Here is a 27,062-nt window from a genome sequence, read left to right on the forward strand (position 1 = left end):
CATAGAAAAACATTGTCTGTTTTGCTCACGTTTTGAGATTTTGGAAGGCAAGGAGCTGAGGATTTAAATGGTGTTTTGTGAAACATCCTTTGTATTCCTAACATGCGAATTCTGCCTTTTTTTATCATTACGCTTTATTCAGGTTGTCACGTTTATGAACCCACAACGGCCAAATTAAAAGTGGACTAGTGTCCATCACTGTCTGTGAATGTTCATAATAGCATTACTTATGATAGTATGAATCTTCGCCTATCTGCGCATGCCTGTAAGTCCAAACGCCGGATAGTATTGGAGTGAGGGCTCAGTAGGCCCTTCTCAACATTCAAAGTATTTCTCCCAGAGCACGCCTAATTTTATTGTAAACTTCTCACATCATTAGCTTCCATAATGAAGAATCATGCACCTCTCACAACCTGCCAAATCTTGCCACATTTCTTGTGGCATCATTTCTTTTCATGGATGGGTGTAGGAAGACCTTTTCTGCATGGTCACCCCAGATTCTTCGCCTTTTTTCTGGACCCTATTTTTGCTGGACATAGAAGTCTGTGCACTGATATCCCTGCTAAACACGAGCAAAGTACCTGTGCGTCCCCTTCAAACATGGTTACATTAGCTTATTCTTGATTCATATATTTAATTTGCCTAGAAGTTCCTAGTATATGTAGTAAATGCATCCAGGCCCTGGAAGTTAAATGCCTCATGGGGGCTGCAGCACGTATTGTGTCATCCACTGATTGGGACTGTAAAACATGGCTTGTGGCCTACCATGTGTAGACTGACTACAGCACCCAAAAAACCTGTCAAAATAACCCTTTTGATCAGCTTTTAATATTAATAAGTCACCCATATGTATACCTTACTGCCCACAAGGTAGGGGGTCTCATATTTAAGAGTGGAACTCTTTAACTGCTCAGGCTTTTTCACTCCAGTGCTGAGTCCTTTTTTGCTTATTTGGGGTACTTCATGCTTTGACACCAAATTTGCACCCAACATCATGGGGATTCTAGAGATACCCAGGGTTTGTGGATTCACTTGGCTTTTCACCTCAGCAGAAATGACAAACTAAACAATATTGGTCCGAAACATTATTGCTGAAATGTAAAGTTGGGAGCCCATAGGGAGCACCCATGTTTTTTGTTAAGGTGAAATGTTTTGCAATGTTGTGCATCAACACTCCCCAACTCTTAAGTTCTGCAAGAAATACTTCAGAGCAACATACCTACCAGTTTGAAGCACCTACACCATTCTTGGAAACTGGTTACTACATCAATGATGCTTAAGTAACCTTAGGGGAGGCCAGGTAAAATCCCACAAGCATTCTGAAAAGTAGGTGAGCAGGGGGAAAGCTAAAGGTAAACGGCCCAGTCACAGGGAACTCAAGGAAAGTAATGACCTTTGTTCTACATCCCTGAATGAAGCACACATTTAGGCTGGAGTCATTCCAAACCCGACCACAGAAGCAGCAGCATGTTGTAATCTGTGGAGTCACGTGTTCCAGCAGAAAGAAAACAGTCACAGCTCCATGAAGGAGTGCAACTCTAGGCTAAAACTTTCACATCTTCACCAAGGGGTGCAACCCTAAGACAACAAAAGCACAGCTCCACCAAAGTATGTATCCTCACTCCAAAACAGGCAATTCCACAAAGGAGCGACAGCTCCACCCGGGGGACAGGGTGGGGTGCAACCCTTATCCAATAGCTGTCACTCCACCAAGGAGTGCATCCCTAATACAAACGAGCCGTAGTTGCAACAAAATGTTCAACCCTATTCTGAAACAATCATAGCTCCACCACAGAGTGCAACCCTAGTGCAGAAACAGTCCCAGCTCCACCACAGAGTGCAACCATAATCCTTCAGAAACGCAGCTCCCCAAGGAGTGCAACGCTGAACCAAAGCAGCGCAGTTTCTCTGCTGCTGTCTGCTGCGTTTAGCAATGCCTGGAAGGGCAGTATGGTGTAACTGCCCTCCAAATAGACAAACAAGTTAGTTTGCTTTGTACTAATATTTTTGTTATTAACAAGTAATGAAAAAATGTGCAAGAATTGAACATAACAAATATGTCTCAACGCGCCAGCTGGCAGATATCTGTGTAAATTATTGGAAGGGAAGTTCCTTGCCTTTCTTCTATGCTGTAATGTCAGCTTGATGCCAAACACCAATCCTGTTTTTATTGCAAAGTTATGCTATTAGTAACATGGTTTGATACCTATTTTCCAACATGTAGTGTGGTTAATATTTCTTCTGTGCTGCAGTGAAGCCAAGATTTTTTGTGGGCCAAGAAGAAAGGAAGCTGCAGTCAGGGAAGGTTTCTCCGGACTTGGCTAACACAGAGCGCTGGATCCAGGCAGCAGTTGACTTAGAAAACAATCAAAAAGCACAGAACCAAAGTCCAAATATATTGGATGAGTTGCAGTCCATGAAAACAAGGAGCTCTGCAGCAGATCTCATTGTGGTCTTAACTTCTCTCGCTCTACCATATTGTCATAAGAAAGCAATGGAAATGCTCACGGAAAGCTGAAATATAAGAATTGAACATATTCTATAGTGGTGAAGAAAGGTGCCAGCCAGACATCTGGAAAAGCAAAAGATAATATCTTTGATAGATCAAGCATCTTATTTGAGAAAGTGCTCCTGAGGCACAACGGACATTTATTTGCATCTGTTTTTGCACTTTCTGGGCACTTTGGAATTAGAGAAGGGGCTGCAGATGCTTGAGTGGCCCCTTTGTAATGTGGGTCACAATATGCACAACTATGGTCCCAAAAGAGCTCTTTCATTTGTATGTTGTTGTTGGAAAGCATTTACCCCTGTGCCCAGGAGCAAACAGGATGTTGAGAGGTGCAGGGATTAAAGGGGCGGCTCCTCCATTAGGGCGGAGGAGCGTCGCCCCACTGCTTTCTCGCAGTGCGAGAAAGCCAAAACATAAAATGGTAATAACTTTGAGCTATTATCATTTTATGTTTGCTTTGTGCATTGTGGGCGGGTGGTTGGGCGGGGCTGCTCTGCTCTTTGAGCAGGGTAGGGGAGGAGGGGTTTGCCCACTCCTGAGTACGCAAACACTGTTTGGTCAGCCCTCTCGGGCCACCCAAACCAGTCATGTGCACTCTGCCCTTCTCCATGCAGGCTACCCACACCCCACCCGCGAGCAATGCCGACTGCTACTGACTGGTTATACTCCTCATATGAAGTGGCCCACAGCCATCTCCCAATCCCTCTCCCAAATTACTGCTACTCACCCTGCACTGAAAGACAGACCAGCAGTTTCAAACCACGGGTTCAACTTTCAATGCTGCACTGTCTCCATCACCACTGGAACAGCAAATTGACCATGCTCCAAGACATCACAAAGTCTTTCACCCATAGTACTCCAGCAGCACAGCGAGCTACCTGTCTAAGTGCACTTCATGACCTCATCAAGAGTGTGAGAAACTGAGCAAAGGCAACTACAATACAAAGGAACGGATATACTTAGCGTTATACACCATACTTATGTGGTGATATTCAGGGTGAAGCAAGGGATCTCCCATTTGAAAGAGTTTGCTCTCAATAGCCTCCAAAGAAGTTTTGGAAAATTTGAAAAGTGCGGTTACAATAAAATCCTTAAGTGTTCTTTATTCTGCTTCCACCGAAATAATGACTTTACTCGACTTCATAGACTTTCAAAGCAGGAAAAGCCAAGAAACCTTCCAAAGCAAAATACCCTGCGCCAAGAGAGGAAATATTAGGATGCAAACTCTCTGCCGCCAATTGTACACCAAAAAGCGACTCAACTTCATTTCTGGAGATGCTGGGGTCTTTTTCCGTTAAGGAGCATGCATCCTTCTTGGAAAGAAGGAAGGAGATTGGACATCCTTTTTTCACTGGGGAGAGTGGACTCTTTACACAGGTCTAATTACTGCTGAAGATCACAAAGAATGGAAATACTACCATCACCTTCACATGTTCAGAAATCACTGCCAGACCTTCTGCACAAGACTCAGAAACTTCTGTCTCGCCTACAAAAGTGTTGGCTAAAGGAGATACAATGTCTGGGATTTTATTCAAGATACATAACCGCTCCAACAAGACCAGACCATCAAACTAATTCTAGATCTTGATTACCTGAACCCATTCACGTATGTGATCCCAGAGCGGTGTCCTTTCACATATTCTCAACAAGCAAAACACTAACACCAGAGATTGGCACCAGTGGGTATTTATTGTCAGCACAAATGCCTCCCCATTCCGCCTGAACTCGGGCTCAAGAGCATTCAATAAAGTATTGTCTGCAGTGGCCACTTTTCTTCATCTAGATGGAGCTCAGCTTCACCCCTGCTTAGATCAGGGGGGTAACACAGGCCCCTGCAGCCCCCGCGGTGCAGGGGGGCCCCAAGCTCCAGGGGGCCCCCTCAGCACAGCGCTTCGGCAGGAGAGCTCCTGGTCGAGTCCAGAGGAGGCCCCTCCACGTACCTTGCACGGGGGCCTCCTCAACTTTCATTACGCCACTGCCTTAGATGGTTCACTGATTCTAGTAGAGTCCCTAGCGAGTCTTCACCTGGCATGCATCACTCATCACTATTGGGGATGGCACCGTATTACTCATCAGGAGATAAGAGCAGTCCCTTTTTTAAGTAGTCAAATCGGATGCAGGCTGTTTAATGGTGGGATTTTTAGAGTTACATTAAAGTGTTGTCTCTGCTTTTACAGTGTTTAAGTCAAGGTGCCTAGAGTAAATCTCATGAAGGTTGCAACTTGCAAAGAGTAAATCGGGTGCAGAAACTGGAACATTATTTCTACCTCTACCAGCAACTGAGATCTATGCAGTCTTTTTACCACCCTGCTTCTGGCCACGTGATGTGAAAGAAATCAGCAATTTGCCTGCCGGTTTGGCTCAGTATCATGTGTTCTAACTGATCTCAAGCGCCTTTAGAAATAAAGGGATGAAGTGCAAGGGGTTGTGGACAGAGTCTGACCCTGCTCACACCAATTGCATTGAGCCTGCCCTGGCTTCTAACAAATTCTTTGATTAAATCGTGTGTTAATCCCAACACAATTTAAAGGGAATATAATATCATAAAAAGTGTAGATAAATCTCAATATAACTATGATGCAGATATATAGGAGTTCAAATCTGTGTGACAAAAGCTTAATTTGTTGCCGCTATTAAAGAAGTCTGTGTATAATCAGTAAGTGTGTTGGATATATTCTTGAACCCCACCACGATTGAGTCAGCCTTAAATACTTTTGAGGTCGTGACAGGGAATACCACTGAGATGCGTAAAGGTAAATCTTTGTTTTCCCTGAGCTTAATGTACAAATATAAATTATTTAAATATCGTAAGCAATTATTATTCATTTGCATTATTATGACTTCAACCTGCTTATATCAAATAGAGTGTGAGAAAATGCCCCTTTTTACCTGGTCACCCCAGTTTTTTGCTGAATTGTATGCTGGATTTTAGACTCCGCACTCTGGGGCCCTGCTGTCCAGTGCCCAGTATATGTTCTCTGACCCCCCTAAAACATGTAGAAATGAGCCAATGCTTTCTTATACGGCAATAGTATATGGCTCTCGGTTTTATGGTATTTCTTTGTGATGCCTTTTCCGTCTGTATTTATCCATATTTATTTTTTGCTAATTTTTTCTGTAGTTATCCATACTTATTTTGGGTTTTGTGGAAAAAGTAAGCTGAAATTAGTATATTTCCACATTTATTTAACCAATACATATGCACTCATGTTTGAATGTCTGCCAGGTTCCAGTGCTGTGAACACCCGCAGAAGATAAAGCAGTGCACTTATATGAAAATATGCAAATTTCAGTTTCAACCTTGTACATATCTACTGCTGTTAAAGCCTCTTTACTAAAAACAATATCTTGTTTAACTTCTTATCTATCAATCCATACATCTATTGGCCTGGCAGTCATGGTAGACAGTATTTTTAATTACTCAAAAATCAACCCAATTTCTGTTTTTATCCGCATTTAAAAATACATACAGACAAGAAAATGAATGTTTTCTGTCTGTATTAATCTGTAAAAATCAGTAAAAACAGAAAACAGGGAGCCTTATATATGGTGCAGAAAATTACACCTATGGCATATAAAGTTAAAATGCCACCTGTGGGCTGCAGCACGTCTTGTGCCAACTACTAGTGTGATGTACGAAAAGATGACTTCAAGCCTACCGTTGTAGCATGACTATTGCAGAGCTAACCTGCACTGTGACCTGTTAAAATAACAATTTTTTAAACAGGTAAATAACTCACTTTTGAACATGAGCAATTTCATCCTTATGTAGGTCTAGTGTAGTGTAAAACCTGCTGTGTGACCTATTAAAATAACCCTTTTTGAAAGACGAAAACCTCCATTTTACATATTAGTAGGTCACCCCTATGTAAGCCCTTTAGCCCACAAAGGAGGGTGCATGGCATTTAAAGTGAGGTATGGCATGCCTATCAGTCCTATGTAGAACCCCAGAGTAGAGATAGGAATATGAATAATGCATCTCCGGAATGAGACCAGGTAGAAAAATTCAACCACTATTTTTAGTAGTTATCAAAGATCAAATTCCATGGGGAAGTCTCTGATTTTTAATAAATATTAAGGAAAGGTAACTTTTAGAACATTGCCCTTTATCTCTGTGATCTGTTAGATGGCTAATTAGCATGAGCCTCTACTAACTCCCAGTCTGTGCTCTGCATACTAAAAGGAGAGAAATTCATCACAGGAGCACACAATAGGCTGCCCTGACTCCACTGAGCTCAATAGAATATGCAGGGTGGGGTCTGGGACAGTGTCAAATCCTACCTGAGAGGTCTGTTGAGCCACATGTAATACTTTGGTGCACTTTAAAGGAAAGAGTGGGGACTCAGACCTGGAGGCTCCCAGGTTCTGTGATGGTCTGCGGGAAGTGGCTAACTGGATGAATTCCAACTGTCTCCAGTTAAACACCAAGAAGACGGAGATTATGGTGGTTGGTAAACAGGTGGCTTTGTGGGATGACAAATGGTGGCCTTCGGAGTTGGGTATGATCCCCTCCCAGCGGCAGAGATAAAAAACTTGGGGGTGTGGCTTGATCCTTCTCTGAGTTTCATCTGTCATACCAAGAAGGTGGCGGCTTCTTGCTATGGCATCATCAGAGGACTTCGACCCATCCTCAAATTCTTTGATGCACCCACAAGACAGCCGGTGGTCCAAGCATCAGTGCTGTCCAGGCTGGACTATGCCAGCTCCCTACTGGCGGGGATAAACCAGTCAGAATTTCTGTGGCTCCAGCGGGTTCAAAACGCTGCGGCCCGACTGGTGACAGGTCTGCCTAGGCGATGCTCGGTGTCCAATACTCTGCGCTCTCTCCACTGGCTCCCTGTGCAGCAGAGGATTAGATTTAAGGTTCTCTGCTTTGCATTTAAAATCCTAAAGGGTACTCCCCCACAAATCTTGGAGAAATTGCTGATCCCCTATGTCCCCTCTCACACTCTTAGATCGCTAGGCCAGAACTTAGCAGTGGTCCCGCGTTTTAAGTTGAGCAGAATTGGTGGCCGCTCCTTTCGAGTCCTGGCAGCGAGTTGGTGGAATTCTCTTCCGCCACAAATCCGGGCCATCGATGAGCTCCTTCAGTTTAGACGGGCTATCAAGACCTTTTTATTTGTTTAGCTTATCTGTTGTGTCTCGTCTCCTTTTGTCCGCTTTTAGTGCTGTGTTGTGTTCACCTTCTCAAAGCGCCAGGACGCCCCTTTGCTGGGGCAGCTGTGCGCGGTACAAATAAAAATAACATAACATAACATAACATACCAGCGTAATTCTTGTGTATCCCATGTCTGGTTGCTGTAGACCAAAGCTTTTGCCCTACCCGACTACTTTCTCTGTGTTTGTTGTGGGTAAAGTGTCTGCTTCAAACTGGATATTAATGTCTGATGTGTGAGGACACTAGGATTACCATAGTACACTCCCCATTCACTTCCCCAGCCTCAGAGCACAAGCTTAGTGTGTCTGAAGACCTTCGCTATTTTCCATTGGCCCATTGCATGTTGGACCAGTCTGCAGTAAACAAAACTACCCACTTTGGGTATGTAAGTGCTTGGGGATCTTTACTCCACTGGTCAGAACTAGAATTTATCTTACGGCGTCCCTCAGCCACGGGCTGGTGAACCCTATAAAGCTGAAACCTCAACTAGTCTTCCTCAGAACTCTGCTGAACTTGCGAAAGGATTGCAGACAGACTGAACTTACTGCATTTGTCAACTATTACCTGTGAGAAGGACCTGAGGAGGTTTAACACCATTCCCCTTGAAATCCAAGGACAAAAGGTATCTAAAGGTAATAAGGCTGATCCCCTGGGTGGCTCCTGGAATATAAAAAAGCTGAAGAGGACATTCCTGGAAAGAACCACAACTGACCTGTGGCAACTGGACCTGGAATAGAATGTTATATTGTCCTTCACCGACACCCTTAGAGTCTCTAAGTGATCCTCCTGTGGTCCTGGGGGTTTGGACATGTACTTCTCTGGTGGGTTAGGCACCAAAAAGTTTGGAAGCTTTTTCAAAACCTATCTTCAACAGGGAAGAATCTGAAAAGTATCTGACTGGCAGTCCCACAGCATCAGTTTGAATTTCAGGTTTGTTCTACATTCAGAAGAGTTTTTCCTTTGAAAAAATGGCACAGTCCCTTTTTAGGCTGGGACTTAAAAACATATACAAACTTCTCAGCTTCCCTGCCCTGGAGGGGCCAATCGACTTGGTGTATCTGTCCTGTTCTCCTTCATGGTCCGCCTCAAACCACGCCCATGTCCCAGTCTTCTGCAACTACGGAATACTATTGGTGCTTTGCACTTCTTGGTACTTTTTTACACTTAAAATATTTTTAAAAATTCATTCACCTTATTGGATGTTTATTGTTTTGGTGTCATTTGGCTTATTAGTTTTTTCTTCGTTATAAAGATAAATTCCAGTGGGGTTTTTATTGTGTTGCTTTTGACGTTAACTGTTTTGGTACTTCAAAATGAATTACACATTTTCTCAAAGTTAAACCTATCTGCTCTGTGCCACAGCCACCAGGGATGACATTACTGAAACCTTTCACTGGGCCTAACAAGATAGTGACTTTATTACTTGTAGTGCCACTAATCCACCCTAACTAATAAAACACGTTCTCACAAAGAGAATATGGCTGATCTAATTCAATAATACCCTACGGTAGGAGGCATTAAACAAGTAGTTGCATCTACCAAACCAGTGATCAATGTTCATTAAATGACATTGTGACACTTGGCAATAAGTCACCAGACTCTTTCATTAAATGTGTGTGGAAGAAAGCAGACATCATTCATTTAATGTTTATGGTTTGTTTTTAAAAGCATTCCAAAACACAAAATTGCTGCTTTAAAGCGATATGCAGTATAGTACATGGGAGGAGACACTGTACAGAGCTACACCTTGCTGATCCCAAATAAGATTCTTAAAATGTGGCCCTGGTGCTTACACGTGAAGCCTTTCTGAGGTAACATCTCGAGTGTCCCCTTAGATGTATATATAAATGCTCAACACAAAGGAGTCAATCTCAGAAATCTGAGACATTTAACCGGCATAGGCAAGTTAGCTGTAGGAATCAGTTAGCTAACTAAGACATGGTTATGGGCTCAGGGCTGTGCCAGGAAAAAGGGTTCATAATCGGAATGGAAGAGAAGTGTTTTCAAACCTCTTCTAAAGGAAGGACCGTATGCAAGAGGAAAAGCTGTGTGTAGACAGATTTTTCAACAAACCAGTTCAACTTAGCCAGAGGGATACCTAGAATGTGGACAGTAGCACATTTTAGGTATCTTGCTGGAAGTGTTTTGTAAGGTAACCATGGGCATGGAGGAATTTGTGTCTTAAATTGCGATCTCTCTTGAGATTAAAAGCCAGAGAAGTTTAATGGATATTATATATCGTTATTGTTCTTTATTACACCTTCATGTATTTATGTATTAACAAATAACTGCATATATGAAGTATTGTTTTTATGATCATAATAATCTTTCCAATAAACCTTTTCTTGAACTTAAAAAAAAAGCCTGAGAAGAGATCCGAGACCAGGAAAAATGTGATCCCGGTCTCATACACCACATATGAAGCAAATGGAATGGCATTGAACCCTTCCCAGCACTCTAATTGCTTCCACCTGGAGATCCCTATTACACTAGTCTGGGAGAGCACAACATAGCAAGTACAAGGGCTGTCATTTGTGGGAGAGTTAGGCTGCACAACAGGCTTAGATACTGGTGACTGTATTCACACAAGGAATGAAGATGATAATGTTGTCAAAAATGATTCCGCTGGTCTTCTAGCCAGGTTGAATCAAGGTTGGAAAAGAAGGAATTGAACCATTTACGACCCATACACTAAACCCCAGCATATGACGGAATGTATTTGTGCTGAGTTTTGTAGCCAAAGGAGATAATAATGTAATGAATATACCCCACTTCCTACACATTCCATGAGCATAATTTTCAGATTTCAACAAAACAATTGTTTTAGCTCAAACAGATCAAAAGATACTAAACAGGTTTAAACCCCATATACTAGAACAAAGATGACTTATAACAAATACATATAGACAAACAATAAACCTAAACATAAAACAACAGGACTATGTCCAAACCTATCCACACAGAACCTGTACACCTTTAATTTATCGATTGGTTCTGTGAGGATAAATGGTAAACAAGGACATGTCAACGCAGCATTTCAGTGGTTCATATATCCACTAGAGAGCTGGGTCCTTGGAGGCGACATCACGCTCAAGGCAGTAACAGTTATACCACACTATGCTAGACAACATACCAGATAACTTGAGGAAATTATGGGACAAGTGGGAAGCTGATGAGGGAAATCTAGATGTCTGTGGCTTGGAGGCAGCCCTGATGCACCCTAGGTAATTTTCCATTAGAGCCAGGCTACGCCTGATCCAGTTCAACATCCTTCATAGGCCATTCTATCACAGGCCCCATCTCCATAAAATGGGGAAAGCTGAGAGTCCTATCAGCCTCCAGTGTGGTGTGGATGAGGGCACATTCCTCCACACAATTTGGAGTTGTCAGAAGGTGTACGAGTATTGTGAAACAAATTGTAACAGAACCGGAGGCTGTGGTGGGCTGGTATTCCTAAAGCACCCCAACTGATTATACTATGCATACCTAATGATGCAGATATCCCAAAGAAACAACTACTGTTTTGATGCTGGGCTTTGTTGTATCTAAAATAGACTGTGGGGGAAGGGAATGCACTCCCACAATAGACAAGTGGAGAGAGGGAATAAATAGATGCATGGAGACAGAAAGAGTGGTCTACAAAAGCCATGGCTGCCCCAGGAAATTCAGAAACGTTTGGGGGCAACAAAGGGAATGCCATGATCTGGAGGACAGCTAAGACAGCCCTTCATATGGAGTTACTGCACCATAGTGTCATTGCTAACCGAAGGGTTACCAAGATGAACCATGCTGGAAGAGGCGTCAAGAGCATCCATGACTGGGGATATGCAACATTTGAGGCAAGAGGGGGAGCAAGGGAGAATTGAGGCAGGAACATATATGTGCTTGAGTGTTTACTGTGAGTGCGATGACCAATGATCAAGTAAAATTAAAACATTAAAAAAAAAAGGAATAATATGCTGGTGGTTAAGTTTATGACTGTGGGTTTAGGTGGTTTGGGTGCCAATTCCGGAGTCCACAACTGGCCACAATTTATGATCCTAGGCAATTCTCTTCAACTGCTGATATTTCAGCCCTCTGGGCTGCCAAAAATGTGAGCGTTTGTAAATGGGCTAAATATTAGTACGAAGCCCCGTGTGAGTAATTGGATATTTACATAATAAATGACATCCTGGGCACAGACTTTAAGGGAGGAGCCAGGGTTCTTGCCAAGCATGAGTAAGTGAAGTCCTTGCGTGTCATTTCTGGTATGTCCTGTGGTAAAGTGTGCCAAGAACCACTCAGAAATATCCCTGTGGCTGCTGGCGCGGGAAAATCACACCTGTTCTTGCCTGAGGCATCTCCCTTGCGTCTCTAGCTGGCTGTCCATTTTGTGAGCGCAGTCCCACCAGGGAGTCCACACACTATTTATACACTGGATTCTGCAGGAGCTGACGGAACCCCCGCAAGAGATGGATGAGAGCAGTGGGCAAACAGAAGTTAGGGCAATGCACTGATGCTTAAAAATAAATCTTTAAAAAAAAATCACCGGCTGAAAAAGGGACCTACATTTAGAAATGAGGTTAGCCTGAAAAAATGGATCATACAGCATATTTAATCCCCCATTTGACAACCTATTAATGCTCTGGGAAGCAGCGACTGTCAAAGCTACTTCCATGTACACTGCCTTTTTCCATCAAGGAAAGAAACAAACTGAAGATAGTCCATTTCATTACTCTCAGGATTGAATTAGGAGTTATTTATGGTGGTTTTTTCATATTGTGCAAACAATTTTACACCAATAAACCTTATGGGTAAACCAAACAATGCGACCCTTGTCAAGTGTACATAGAGTCTTTTGAAAAGGCTCCATCGAAGTTTGCAAAAGTAAATGTGTGCTGGGGATGAAAATACCTTCCAAGATGAAAACTGTGGTTCAAATACCAGAGGCTTCGTATTTCCATATCTATTACACTAAAGCGAGGACAATTTTGTCAGGGGTTAGCAAGTGGGCAACAGGCCCAGGACTCCTTGTTTGCCATCAAGCAACTCACTGCTTTCTGTGAGTTTGTGACCAAAGGCAGGATGCATCTCTAAAGAACAAGTCACAGTAGTGGGAGGAAATAGCAGTGTATTCACTACTCTTCCCCCTCGTGCCTCTGGTAACGGGCTAACGTGGGCTTGAAGGTTTGGAGGGGCCTCTGATTGGGGCCCATCAGAGGCCCCTCCAGCCCTTCAAGGGGTCCCCGTTCCACTCTGTGCTTTAAGTGGGCTGGTACTGAGTAACAGCACTTTTTTTTTATTTTGAGAGGGAGAATACCGGCACTTCTCAAGAGAAATGTAATACTTTTAATTGGAGAGTACTGGCACTTCTCAGAATGAAGCCGGTGTTCTGGTTCACAGTACCTGCACTTCTATTTTTCCATTTCAAGCACTGGCTCCACCCGAGGCCAACAAATATCTGTGGCATATAGGAGACTCATGGGCCCCTCATCACATGCTGCCGTTGGGAGGGCTTCATCTTGCGCTACGCCACTGACTGTAATGATGTTTGCGCGCTGTAGGGGCAGAGTGGATGTCAAATAGAAAAATCCCGGTCCCTCGCAGTCAGCTCTGTAGGAGCACAAAATTGGATCCAAATGATGCCAATATGTGACCGTAAGCTAGTTTCTAAAGCTCTTATCTTATCCTAGTCATCCAAGAATAGACTTCCCTTTACTACCCTATCCTTCCATTCTGCCCTGACCACCAATCGTTTGCCTGTAAACTCTCCAGAGTCCTAAATCCAAAGAGAAGCTCCAAGGCACAAACTAGGTCCAGAATGCATATAATGCAACATGAACTCACACTATCACCTGGGATGCATGCATTCTGCTACAGCAAACCTTTTTATAACAAGGTGCCCTCCAGTACATCAACAGATCACGTGAAAGCTACTCTATAATTCAGAACCCTTTCCAGAGTATCCAACCTAAACATTGCTACAAATTGCCAAAATTGCTAAGCGCACCTTGTACGGCGACTCCTGTACTGCCTGAAATCCGTGCTCCAGAATGACATAAGCCATCTGTAGTATACTCTATACTTTCTCCCTCTGTGTGTAGGCTCAGAGGGAGAAACAGGCAACTTTGTTTACAGTCAGACTACAAGAAGTCTCAGTAGCAGTAGGTTATTCCTATAGGCACATCTCACCAGGAGTGTGTTTGTGCACTCTGGCCCTTCACTGACTGCCGACTCCCAACTTGTAATTTCGAAACTTGCTGCCGGTGAAACAATGAATATGGGTCGAACTCCTTAAAGGAATGACCTCAACAAAATGTTCAAATGTAGGTAAGGCTCCCAGATTTCAATTTTTACTGCTTTTTTACAAATCAAAACAGAGAGAGAATGATTTGTTTGCAGTCTGTATTTCTTTTTTAAAATGGAAAAAACAAACAAACCGTAGTTCTTTTTTTTAGTGCTATCGACCATATGACGACGGTCAGCGTGCAGCTCTGCATATTGAGAGCGTTGGCAAGTATGGAAAAGAACTAAGACTTTAAGAACATTGCATATGTACAGATGAGCACACATGTTGGCACTTCATTGTTAATGTTTTCAGTAGGGCTGGGCTGAGTTAACATAACTCAGTGAAGTGTCCAAAAAACTCTGCTATGGTACACGCAATTCCGCAAATGGCAGAGTGTGTTAGGTCACACCAAACATGCTGATTTTTAGCACTGGGTGTTTGTCCTGCGCTGGAAACTTAATGCGAACAGCACCATCCGCAGCGCGAGACGGGTCTGCTTCTTTCTGACACTTGAGTAGATGTTCTACTCGAACGCCAGCATCCGCATCGTGATATGAAGGTTTCGCAATGTGAGCGGTAGCTGCCATCCGTGACCGCCCGCATTGGGAAATCTCGCTGGGAAGTGGTCTGGAGTACGATTTTCCTTGCTCATACTTGCCAACTTAACGTTGGCGAGCGCAAGCGAGGAAAAAACTCTGCTCCGTGGACGGAGTTTTTGGGAATTCTGCGCTCTTCGCGGAGTGGAAAAACTCCACAAACTCAGTGAGTGGTGCGGAATTTCTCACCCATGCCTAGTTTCAGGTGAGTAGTTTTACAGTGTACATGGATGGTTAGTTCTCTAAAATTATCGGGGGTGCCTGAAGTAGCAGCTGCTACACCTGGCTCGCCCTTTAGCAAATCTAGCACTGCTCTTGTAGCACTGTTTACTTTCTGCAGTTTCCACTCATTGCTCCTCTTCTAGGCCCTGAGAAGCAAACAAGGCAGTAGAGGGATAAGTGAGAGACAAGACGTATGCTAGTGGTGGTTATAGGATGTGCAATGTCATTCCACTACCCCTGGCATCCTGATGAATACACATCCATGACCAAACCCCTATAGACATTCAGGGGTGAGCTTACATTTAGCATTTAAATTAAAGTAGCAATATACAGGTTGCAGTTTCTTTTTAAACAGTAAGCTAAAATATGGAGGAAGATCAGCAAAATAGGTATGCATAAATATTAGCATAAATCTAAAAAAAAAAGCTATAAACCGGGAGCCCTAGCTAGAAAATGTCAATATCAAACCAAAATATGGTACTTAGTTTCATGATAAAGAACCACAGTGATTTTTAGTATCAATGAAGTTTAGAGTTACATTAAGCCATTAGTTCTTTGGCCTACATGTAAATATAGCCAGTCACATGATCACACCGTGGATTTTGTTCTACAAACACTAGACTATTAATAACTATAACAAAACATTAAATATCCATTGAACACTGAGATCTTCATACAATGTTTAAACAACAGTCCTGAAAAAGCTATGATCGCCAGAAACACTTGGGGCAAATCTTTTTGGAAACATTATAAACAGTGAAGGAGCCTCTGTTTTCTGGGAAAAAGAAGACTGGCACTTCTTTTTGGAAATACAGCAATGAATGGAATTGGGGATAAACTAGAAATAGTAAAGTTAATAAATAAAAAAAATAAAACCGAAAATAATGCGGAGTTTAAAACTGTAATTGAAATTGTCAACTAATGAACAATTATCTTTGAAAAAATCAGAATAAATCGGAAAAGTTTGAAGGTATTAAAATCTAATTTGCACAATGGAAGCACACAAGGGTTCTGCACTTTTATTCTCTTAAGAATAAGCAGCACCCAATTCCTTGCTTAGATGCCACACAAGGAATTCAAATATTGACGGTAAGCTTTGGGTTAGGCATGACACCTTCAAACAAATTCCTTGCTGATAAAGCCAAGAGATCTTGCATACACTTACTCAGGGCAAGATACAATATCATCACAAATGTCAGAACAGCCTGCTGCAAGATATCTCTCACCCTTCTCGAAGAGCCTGCAATACACCTAGAAACATTCACAGCACTGCAACAACTTCACTTGCTGCACATCGTACCCGAAACCATGCTCCAGTACCAGCAAAGAATGTACAAAATAACCACTTTCCTGGTCCATGATCACAAAACATACCATTATAACAAGCATTATAAATCATACTAGGTGAGCTGGATATGAACAGACCTATGAAGACCTTCATGGCCCTGTTGGAAAACGAGGCAGTATCTGTGTCGGGCCTGCACAAATGACATGACTACATTTGTCCTTCACTAGGAACCAAACACCCCATTGTAGCGCTTGACTCTCAGAGGGTAGCGTTGCAGAGCAGTCTGAAGCTTACCCAAGGGAGGTGGTGTGGCTAGTAATCGCCATTTACAAGTACGCAGAAATAACAATCATTAATTGATTGTCCAGTCTGTACTTTGCTTTATAAAAGGAAGAGTACATTTATTAAACACACACACTACTCAATACTATGCTCCAATTTACAAATATACATAAGCTGTTGGAATTACTTTGTGACATTGCATTACATTCCCACCCCTCCCGCAGGGGGGTGGGGTCTAGTACCACCACTCCCATGTATACACATCATCTTGCCCCCTAATGCAGAAGGTTGAACATAACCTGGAGAGAGTGCCTTGCCCACTGGCACCATCCCAGTGGCAACCCACCCCATTATCTCAACAAGCTTTAACCTTTTACACCTGCCCTGGTGACACATAACCCTGACTGAGCACCTCATACTGACCATAGAGTATACACCTCTACATCTTAGGGGCTAACAGCCTGGGTTGTTCTTCACCTAACGCAGCAGCAAGAATACATGTTTAGACATCACTTTAAATGAGGTACTTATCATAGCTGATAGCAGTTGTAATGCATTCCAATAACAGCCCCTAAAAGGAATCACAGTTATAATCACAGGATTAAGCATATACAGCAAGACACCCTAGCAGGAATGTCCAGCAATATAACCCCAGTTTGCTTATGAATTGACATTACACATGTGATTTTCTGTCCCTCAATCGAAATAACCTGGGTAAATGCACTTCTGGTGCAAATGCACCTCTTCACCTCCAGGGGATGCCCTTCTCCAGACATCCCCAGCACAGCCCTCCATACTTTGAGGCAGTCCCTAACGCACCCCCAGCTGTAGGACAAAAGTTCCAGCCCTGGGATGCTGATGACTGTTGGCTGAGCCCTTTGGGGTTGTTTCTTCCAAGCCCCCCCCAGAGACTTAGGGAGCGACTTTACATCTTTGTGCTGGGGGGAGACTGTGTAGCTACTGCAGCTCCCCCTGCACCTTCGCACACACCTGGCGGTGACTCCATCCTCCTGGAGCCACCACACACAGAGAACGAGCTGCATTTCCTCGTAGGCCGGTCCAGACCTGCAAGGCATTATGGGGCACTTTCCTCGGGCCCAGGAATACTAGAGCAGCGGCTCCCCCGCCGGACCTCGGGGGAGTGCGACAGCTCTCCCCCCACCTTCCTACTGCCACGGGGGAGTGCAGTGGCACTCCCCCACCTGCGCGGGGCACACCAGGGCCCGGAGTTGGGATCCCGGGCTCCGCCCCCTTGGGAGGGCACTCCCGGCTTCGGTCTTCGGGGCCTGGGGTTGGGGTCCCGGGCCCTATGGGCAGTCTTCACGAGGAGCGCGACGGCGCTCCCCAACTTGTCTTCGGAGCGACGGGGCCCGGAGTTGGGATCCCTGCGCCTGAGAATTATTTTCTCCCGCGAGGGGGGTGCGATGGCGCTTCCCTCCCTCTGGTCTCATCAGGGGCTCCTGGCACCCCATTCGGGCAGTTTATCGGGGAGCGCAACGGAGCTCCCCGACTTAACTTCTTGTGGGGGCAGCCCCCGGGACCTGACCCACCCCGGGGGCACATCTTGGACCGGCGGCGGAGCCCCACGCGCTTTATCATCAGTCCTCCCTGAAGTCAAAGGTCGCCTACCTTCTCGGGGCGTATCTTGGCCCCCAGGTGACCGAACTGCTCCATTTTGGCCTCTTTTTGCTCCTGGTGGTGCTCCCCAGCCACTGGGAGAACTTTCTTTTGCCCTCCTGGTCTCAGGGAGGGTGAATTCATCAGGGCACGGTCTTCACTGGCTGCCTGCGCCAGCCTGTTGCATGGCTCTCCTCCTGGGCCCCTCTTCTCCTTGCGCAGAGGCCCAGGTTTCTGCTAATCAGTCCTGGACTCCCCTTTTGGTGTCCTGGGACAGTCTGAAGGTTCTTCCTTCCAACTACCCATTGTGCCAGGCTCCAGCACCCGTCTCCCTCAGCCGACCACACCCCAGAGAGAGAGCTCCCCTTCCTGTGCAAGCTCTTTTAAAAGAATTTGGAGGGGGCTGGCAGGAAGTCCTTGCTTGCCCTATCAAGCAGCGACACATCACCTCTATGCCCCTGCTCCCTCCTTCCTGCCCAGGCCTCTGGGTTAGTTAAAAAATGGCGGCGTCCAGGGGTCTCATGCCACATGGTCTCTGAAAAGCCCATTCCCACCTTTCTGCCTCCTCTCCAGAGAAGCTTGGTGCCTGGCACAGGTGACAGCTGCTGATGGATAGTTGGCAGCTCCACCCATCTTCGCTCCCTCTTGGAGAGGAGACCTTCACCTTTGGAATGCTTGCCGTGAAGGGCCAGGTCTCTGAGGCTGCAGTTTGGGGAAGAAGGTCATTAATCCAGCCTGGCAGGGTCAGCCCCAGCCAGGCTCTGGTTATGAGCTGAGTCAGAGGAATAGGACATTTCTGGATGACCCATAAGCAGTACATATATGGTTTTGAATTCAGCAGAATACTTTTTCTCACCTAAGGTACAGTGTACTTTAGTGCGTGTCTGGAATTTGTAGGCCCTAGGAGAATAATGAAGTGGTCCTTCAGTGAAAACAATAAAGCACAGTGACTTTCCCTTACATATTTCTTCCCATAGTATAAAGTCTGTTCCATGACACCACCCACCTCTGCATAATTCCTGCCACACCATTCAATTTGTACCTGCTTCTGGGCTGCGCACGCCAGGAATCTCCCCTGCGCAGCCCCTACACGTGTGCACACGCATGTACCCACGTGTCTGCATGTAACCGGCTCGGTGCCCCTTACTCCGGCTGCAGTGCAGCGGCCTACTCTCACCAGGGGACACCAGTAAAATCCACATGCAGTCTCTTTCATTATGAGTTCACTGTGGGTGAGTCCCAACTTATGAGGCTCCCTCACAGTAAAAGCTCAACAATTAGGTGTTCAAAAAGCAAAAGACCCGGGCGACTCAGATGGTCAGAACCACCTTCCAACAGGCCCGAATTCTTTTAACAGCAAAAACAGATATAGCACAAACCTTGATACAATCAAGGCTCTAAGAGAACCTAAATAGAGAGAGGCTTGACCACTGTAGAACACTTGAGCAGCAGGTATGACCTGCGGGGTGCACAAAAACAGGACTTTATATGGAGAATGTGAATGGAGCTAAGTGAATACTTAAGCGATGAATCCTCTTTGGAACAGTAAAGCCAAACTGTTTGTGTAAAGATAAAGGTGGAACACTAACAAAAATGACATACATTAGACCTGTGGTATACGTTAGTCCTGTGGTATAATCTAACTGAACAACATTGTACTGTCTTGCTATAGTTGTTCTTGTTATAAAATGCTAAGAAAATGGTTTATAAAAAACAAAATGTAATCACTTACATACTTCATCAAATTATGGTAGCAATAACACTGCTCCTGTACTGTGTTCCACCAGGAGCGGCTCCTCTGTGAGAGCGAAGGAGTGTTGGCTCGCTAAAAAAATGCCCCAGCGCAGCAAAAAAATAAAATGCTAATAAAGTTTACTTATTACCATTTTATTTTTCAGCAACCCATCCTAAACAGAGTGTCAGGACGGGGCAATTGCTGCTGAGTGGCAGCAGGGAACTGTGCACTTCTGTTTAAAGTGTGCATGTCCCTTTGGCAGGCCGTCTTGTGATGGCCACCCAGACATGCTCATTTTAAACGTCTCTAACCTAGCTGTCTTAGACAGCTGAGTTAGAGAAAGCACAGGTCTCCAGCACTCTTAAGAGCACTAAGAGAGGTCGCCCCCTCTGATTCTGATGCTTCTTTCATGCTGTTTAACAGCATGAGTGCACACCTAGATTGGGTAGTGCAGTTTCCTGCATCAAAATGATCACTCAGTGTGTGTGTGTAATAAGCTGATCAAAGCGGACGCTAGTTAATTCCTTTATAGCATATTACTGTTGAAAGGTGGTGCTTGTATGTCTTGGGGGGCAGTACGTTTGCTGGTATGGTGATCCACCTTGGGGCAAGATGTCCATCCTAACTATTGTGCAAGGTAGCTTCTTCAAGCTGTCATAGGACAAGCTACCCCACATGGACAAATAGTAAATTATAGCAAAAATAAAAAAGACCACCAATTCCATGGAGTCTACCCATTTCCCTGCCAATTGCAATACCTTGTGACCCTTCCGAGGTAGCCTCCAGCTTCAACACACCATACTGCTCTCTATGTCTGGGTGGGGATTCAGCGACCCAGCCTGAATCCTCTCCACACCATCTGCCTGCTTCCAAGCACAGACGAGCATCCTCCAGCGAGTCTGCATGTGTGCCTCTTTACAAATGTAATAGTGGATGAGCCTGAATACATGGATGACTTGGGTTACCTTTGGCCAGCACATAGGTTCAATCCCATCATCCCCAGTTACAATCAAACTGAAATCTTCACATTCCCAAAAGCCATCTATTATGCTATTTTATTTTAATACAGGGTGTATTATAGTGCAGATCATATCCAAAGTGCACTGGAGCACTACAAACACTACGTAACGTAGAACAATCACAATATCTATGGAAAAACTAGGATGTATCACTATCAATCCTATAGTAATCCTTCCTGTGCCCATGAATTTTATGTTTATGATTAAAACTATGAGAGTACCTGAACCGTAGGGGTTAGAGGAACAACGCGGGATAAACACTCACACAGCTTTCTCCCCTCTAGAGTCCCAGCATCACAGTCAGTGTCACAGGACAACATTGAATTTTCAATGTTTTCCAAGCATATAATACATCCCTCAATATACAGCTATAGGTATACTGAAGGCTGGCGAAGTTCTCCGGGTTCTTCTACTCTGGCCAATCCCACCTTAATGCAACACTGTAGAAACTGCTAAATCTCTAAACCAGTCTTTGCTCTTTTTACTCTCTCTGTCAGGTGACAGCCCTTTTCAATTATTTTGATTGTTTGGCTTCCAGGTCCCCAAAAGTAAGGCGGCTATTGATATTTACTACTCTTCTTGTGAAGGAAATCTTCTATCCCTCCTTCCAGCAAACCCCAGCTTTCATCTCATAACCTCCCTTTTTTTTAAGCCCACACTTTTTAACTTGCGTCACGTGCAGTAACTGCAGACCCCTTCCCTCTGAAGTCTCTATTGCAACCACTGCCTCTTGCCTCACTTCCATAGCATCAATATCCACGTCTTTTCCTCCCTATTCTTAAAATCCCTGATGCAGACCTTCAACACCTCGAAGCTCTCTTTCCGTTGGCTAGGATCTGTATTTTTAAGGTCTGGATTGAAAGTGCAGCTGTTTATAAGACCTATTGTTACTAATTCTTTAAAATATACATAGGACGGGCTTTGCCTCCTCCCGGTGGAGTGTTTTTTTCTCTCAGCTCATGCTATTGGCTGTTTGGTTTATCATTCAACGCGTATGAAGGACTTGCTTGCCAATGAGTGAGACTCTAATCTAAATCTCAAACGTACACTGAATCTTCACACATGAAATTCTTTGTCTCAAAGATGTACTGTATACAGAATGCAAGATTCTTTTGTTTTTTTTTAAACTGACAAGGGTTTTTTTTTCGGTCAGGACTCAAAATGTAAGACAGACCTTTTGGTTTTGCTAATGCTTGTTTGTTTTGAGATGCACCCTTGAAGACTGAGCGCAGATCAATGCAACACATCCCTTTGAGGCAGCATTTCGGGATACATTGCACTGCTATTTAGAGTGGGATTGTAGTGGGTTTGGGAGTCACAGTGTTAGCTGGAATTGGTTTCAGAAATAAAAATCAGTTTTATTTTTCTTTCCATCTCTGTCCATCCACTAGTGTTACAGAAAATATGCATGTCAAAACAAAGTAGAAAAATTATATTTTTAAATTGAAGTTAGTGATTTTCTTGGCGACGTGTATTTGTCTTTGTCTTGCCTTAGATTTTTGTTTGCATACTGACATGGCATTCAGATTGAATTACAATGAAACTAAGAACAGGTTTAAGGAAATTATACTAATCTCTCTCGATTTGTTTATGAGAGGCACCCAGCGATCTCTTGCAGTAACAAGTCAATCCATCCCCAGGAGGTCGATAAAATGAGTGCCTTTGTGGTTGGTCAAAGTTACAGGTGTACATGCAGAGCTTGCATAGGAGGATGGCGTTCAGGTTTAAGTGACAGATTGCTCCATGACAGTGACCTCCAACCTTTTCTGTAGTGAGAGCTACATCTGCTCAAGGAAAGTTCTCCTGAGCTTCTAGCAAATTTTGGCACTGTAAAACAGTGACCACTTATGTAACATTACACGTTATGCACACTCAGCAGGATTAGCAATATTGATCACATTAGTAGTTCAGGTGAGTTTACCAGCAGAAGCTCCAGGAAAAAGCTTATCAGTATTAAATGCCCCCACCGGCCTAATGAAATACCAGCAAAAGCATCAGGTGCCCTCTGGCACAAAGGACAAACACAGCAGTAAGTCTCCCCAGCTCAACTTGAATTATCATTCAACTATCAGCTGTACATGTGTTTTTGAATTGCAACCTTTTGCCTTGATCAGCAAGAAAGTTTCTGTTTTCAATTGTAGGAAATGTACAATCCTCAAATATCAGCTTAATATTTTCATCAAGTATTCATATGTACAAATTCTGCTTAAAATGTCCAGGTATGACACCTCTAGACTGAGGATGCGCACCACAACACCAACGATGCCTATAATATATCAATAATGTCCACCATTATGCCAGCATCCCCATTGTTCCAAGGCTAGATAATATTCAGGATGCCCACCATATAGCAGTTAAGGCCATTATTACGCGGGTGCCACCATTATATCATGGATGTTTAAAAGTAGGCCCTTCATTATCTTAATATGTCAGTGATGACTGACATTATGCCACAACTAGACAAAGCTTGCCCAAAATAGTCAAGGATGAATATTATGGCACTGACAATATTACACTAGGAACTGACACAATTGTGGCCAAGGATAACCCCTTTGACGGGGCATTGATATACTTTTGGTGGTCCTTGACACCAGGTATAGCTTCCAGGGAGCGACACGGTTTGCCAGGAAGGGCTGTAGTGTAAAACACACAGATAAAGGAGCACACATGTATATACACACACACAGATGGACGAACACGAGGATCTTGATTTTCTCAGCTCTAGATCCACACACAGCTCTTGGGATCATGCACATAACACATTTCCACTTTGGCTCATAAAGTCTCACACTTCAATGGATTGGCCCTGGTTGTCTAGGCTCCTACTGGTACTCTTCTTTAATGACCTATTGTTTGCATGCGTGCTGTGACTGACAGAGCAGGGACTGCAGAATTGCCAATCTCCTTGTGGCTTAGCTAGATTGAGAGTGGAGACAGATGGTCATGTGTCAGATGCCACAGAAAATAAGGAAGATACTTCCATTCATCCCGGCGGATTCCAGAAAAATGGTAGTTACATCTCTTATCCAGTCCAAATTAGACTACTGCAGTGGGCTATATCTGAATGTCCAGAAGCAGTGCCTAAAGAAGCTTCAGATGGTCCAAAACTCTGCGGCACGTTTACTGTTCAATATCCCCTGTCACAAAGTGTTATCTTATGAAATACGCAATCTGCACTGGCTCCCTGTACCTCAGCGCATTAAATTTAAGGCATTGTGTCTCGCCTATATGGCCTTAAATCACACAGGCCCTTCTTTTCTCCGGAACCTTTTTGTATGGTACCAACCGACCAGACATCTACGGTCGGCGGGGGCAAGACTACTTTAGTGCCCAGAATTCGTACTGCACACTGGGGCGGCCGCAGCTTCCACTACGGCACCTCTAAACTTTGGAACTCTCTTCCAATGGAACTTAGGAATGCCAGCTCCTTAACGGACTTTAGGACAAAATTAAAGACCTGACTGTTTCAGGACTAGGCGCTGAGTTTGCTTACTGCTGTCCCTAGCACCAAGACACCTCCGGGTATTCGTGCGCTTTTATAAATCTCATTAACATTAACAGACTGATACACTGTTTGCATGCTATCATGAGGCCCTGCCATTTGTCTGGCTGGCTGTCTCTATAAGGGTCTTGAGATGGGAACTGCTGCCTTCTTTACTATGCACAGACTCCTTGAGTGCGGTACTGAACTTGCTTTGTCCTCTCAGAGCTACATCGAGCATGCTGGTGAGGTACCAGTCACTCCGGATCTACTCATTTGGGATCCTTGCTCTACAAGCTCCCAGTTGTTATCAGTATTCACTCACTAGCATTGCCTCACTAATTAAAATCCGGGCTGAAAGCAGCCAATAAATATTCTTTCACCGGAACAGTTTCAATTACCTAGAACAAAGAAACACAATCCACCCAGCCACATCTCTTCTTTGTTCCTTTCAAACTTTATCTGACACTGGCTGCCAGCACCAGGAGCAATTTCACCAGACTGTTGCATCACAATAACACTGAAATGAAACCAGCTATGATATCTTCGTCATTGACCACCCACATTTGGGTAGCAAATTATTACGTTTTTTTTTAACAAGAGTTCCAGCAGCACACCTATTTCAATCATGAGGAGCAACTCAAGACCATTAGCTTGCATAACCTGAAAAAGAAATCCTGCAGAGTAGCTCTTCTCCTGGCTGTGTGGAATATGTGCACTTCTCAATAGGTTGTTCCTTTCAGTTGCCAGTGACAATATTTTATCTCCAATCTTCCAGGAGCGCAAACCCAACATGTGCAGACACCCTAATTTGAGAAGCTGTGCATAGGGAACATGCTATTTGTTAGGCGTCAGTGCGTTTTGGCACAGCTGTGACTGGTATGTTTCAACCTCTATGTCTATGTGGCCTTCAGCAGACCTGGGAAACAACAATCCCGTCCCAACATTTTCAACCATGAATTAGAGAAAGACTTCAAAGCCCAGGGCTGCAAATGCAAGAGTGCTACATTTGGGAACTCCTTATCAGCACTGAGGCACAACCAGGGTTCTCTCAACCTGAAGAGCTCACGACCATGTCACCCTCTGCTCAAACAGAGAGGGTTTTTCAATCCAAAACCACTGAGCAGGCAGAACACTTCAATGTGACACGCAACTAGCTGCACATAAACTTGTTTTTCCAAAACAATGAACAAAAGGAAATTGAATATACTCACTGAACACATCTCCTCTGGGCTTCTGAGGGTCCACTTGAATCCTATTGTCCACAGTAATGGCCACTGCGGGTGATGGCGTTTGAGTTACAATGGGAGGGCTTCTAGTTGTTGGTTTTGGAGTCGACCTTGTTGCTGATGTTGTTGTAGGTTTGGGTGCTGGCCTCGTGAAGGGCTTAGGTGGGGGTCTGGTGACAGGTTTCAGCACTGGTCTTGTGGTGATGACTGGAGCAGGCCTGGTGGTTGTTACCGGAGCAGGCCTTGTCGTTCTGGGTGCCGGCTTTGGTGTTATGATTGGAGGTACATATGGCTTGACGGGAGGCCTCGCAGTGCCTCGTTCTATAATGTCTGGGATTTGATTGCTCTGCCCTCCTTTGCCCTTGAAGAAAGTACTATTGCCCTTGAATATAGGTCGGCTGTTATCCTTGGGGGGACCAAATGGAAATGGATTGGACGGATCAATCCAAACTCGTGGAACAGCTAAAAGAAAATCAAGGTCACCTGTGATTAGTTGAACATCCATGAAGACAATTTTCAACAATACATTAATTAAGAATATGATAGGTTAACTTCCCTTACGCAGCCAAGTGACAGTTTAGCCATGAGCTCATATGACTCCTTTCACATCCCTTGGTTTTTCCTAATTAATATATAAAATTGTAGCAATAACGTGAATGTAAGTGCTTTAGAGATATTCTTTTGAAAGTGTACATGAATGGACCAGCAAACAAACAGCCAGGTGCTTTCCAGGCCCATGTCACCTTCTCCTCTCTTCAGCAAGCCCTTGTCACTCCCAGCTCTGACATAGCCCTTCAATTGGTTGCCGATTAGGTCTGAGGCAGCGTCGCCGCTCATGTAACCATAACTGGGGTATAAAGGACCCAGAAAAAGCATGTGCAAGTCTGATATCCATTACTCAGTTAGCAGCACAATTTAGTGAGGCAGAAGAGGAGGAGTCAAAGGGGAAAATATTATTGGGACAAGTTCCATTCAGCTCACCCACGTGACTCTAGTGAACCTATGATTGGTTGATTCTGCACAGAACCAGGTCCCTTTGTGTGCCCCATAGCCTACAACCTGTTTGACAGAGGAGTTGGGGGGGGGGGGGTTGAGATTGTATCTAAATGGCTGAATATTACCAAGACGTTGTAAGCTTTATATCTCACTTACGTTTGCCCTGAAAACATTAAAGATACTATGGAATAAAAACAAAAAAATTCCGTATTGTTTCACCAAGCCTCAAACAATAGCTTTATACCCTGGGAATTGATTAGAGCACCATGTTTTACTACCAACTCAAAACGAGAAAATATGTGAACAAATTCAGGGACCGTAAGCTTAACTCAAAAAACTTCATGAACAAAGAAGGCTTACACATGAAATGCTTCAGAACTGTGCCAATCTGTGAGAAATTTTTCAAATGTTATTGCAAATCCAACCAGAAAGGCATAAAAGAAGTGAGAACCCCAACATTAAAAATCATTGTGAGAGGAACTCATGCTAATGGTAGCAAAAGGCAAACAATCAGCAGTAACCACAGTGTGCAAGCCCTGCCTCTCCTGTACCGAGAGATAGAAGACCACCCAAAAACTTTATCTCGTGGCATGGCAGTCTGAGCCTCGCTCCTTGCAGATCTGTTACAATATGTAAAGGCACTGCCTGCAAAAGAGGTTCAA

At 44.1% G+C, this 27,062-nt stretch overlaps 1 protein-coding gene across 4 annotated transcripts in view; it reads right to left on the bottom strand.

Moving 5' to 3' along the window:
• Positions 1-27,062, bottom strand: part of NPNT (nephronectin) — a 236,636-nt gene that overhangs the window by 49,965 nt on the left and 159,609 nt on the right. For all 4 annotated transcript variants that reach the window (XM_085641403.1, XM_085641406.1, XM_085641405.1 and 1 more), the window contains one exon: positions 25,390-25,866. In XM_085641403.1, coding sequence (XP_085497529.1) covers positions 25,390-25,866 — 477 coding nt within the window. The remainder of the gene's footprint in view (positions 1-25,389; positions 25,867-27,062) is intronic.

The sequence above is a fragment of the Triturus cristatus genome, chromosome 2_2, assembly GCF_964204655.1.
Source record: "Triturus cristatus chromosome 2_2, aTriCri1.1, whole genome shotgun sequence".
In the NCBI taxonomy this organism is placed as follows: domain Eukaryota; kingdom Metazoa; phylum Chordata; class Amphibia; order Caudata; family Salamandridae; genus Triturus; species Triturus cristatus.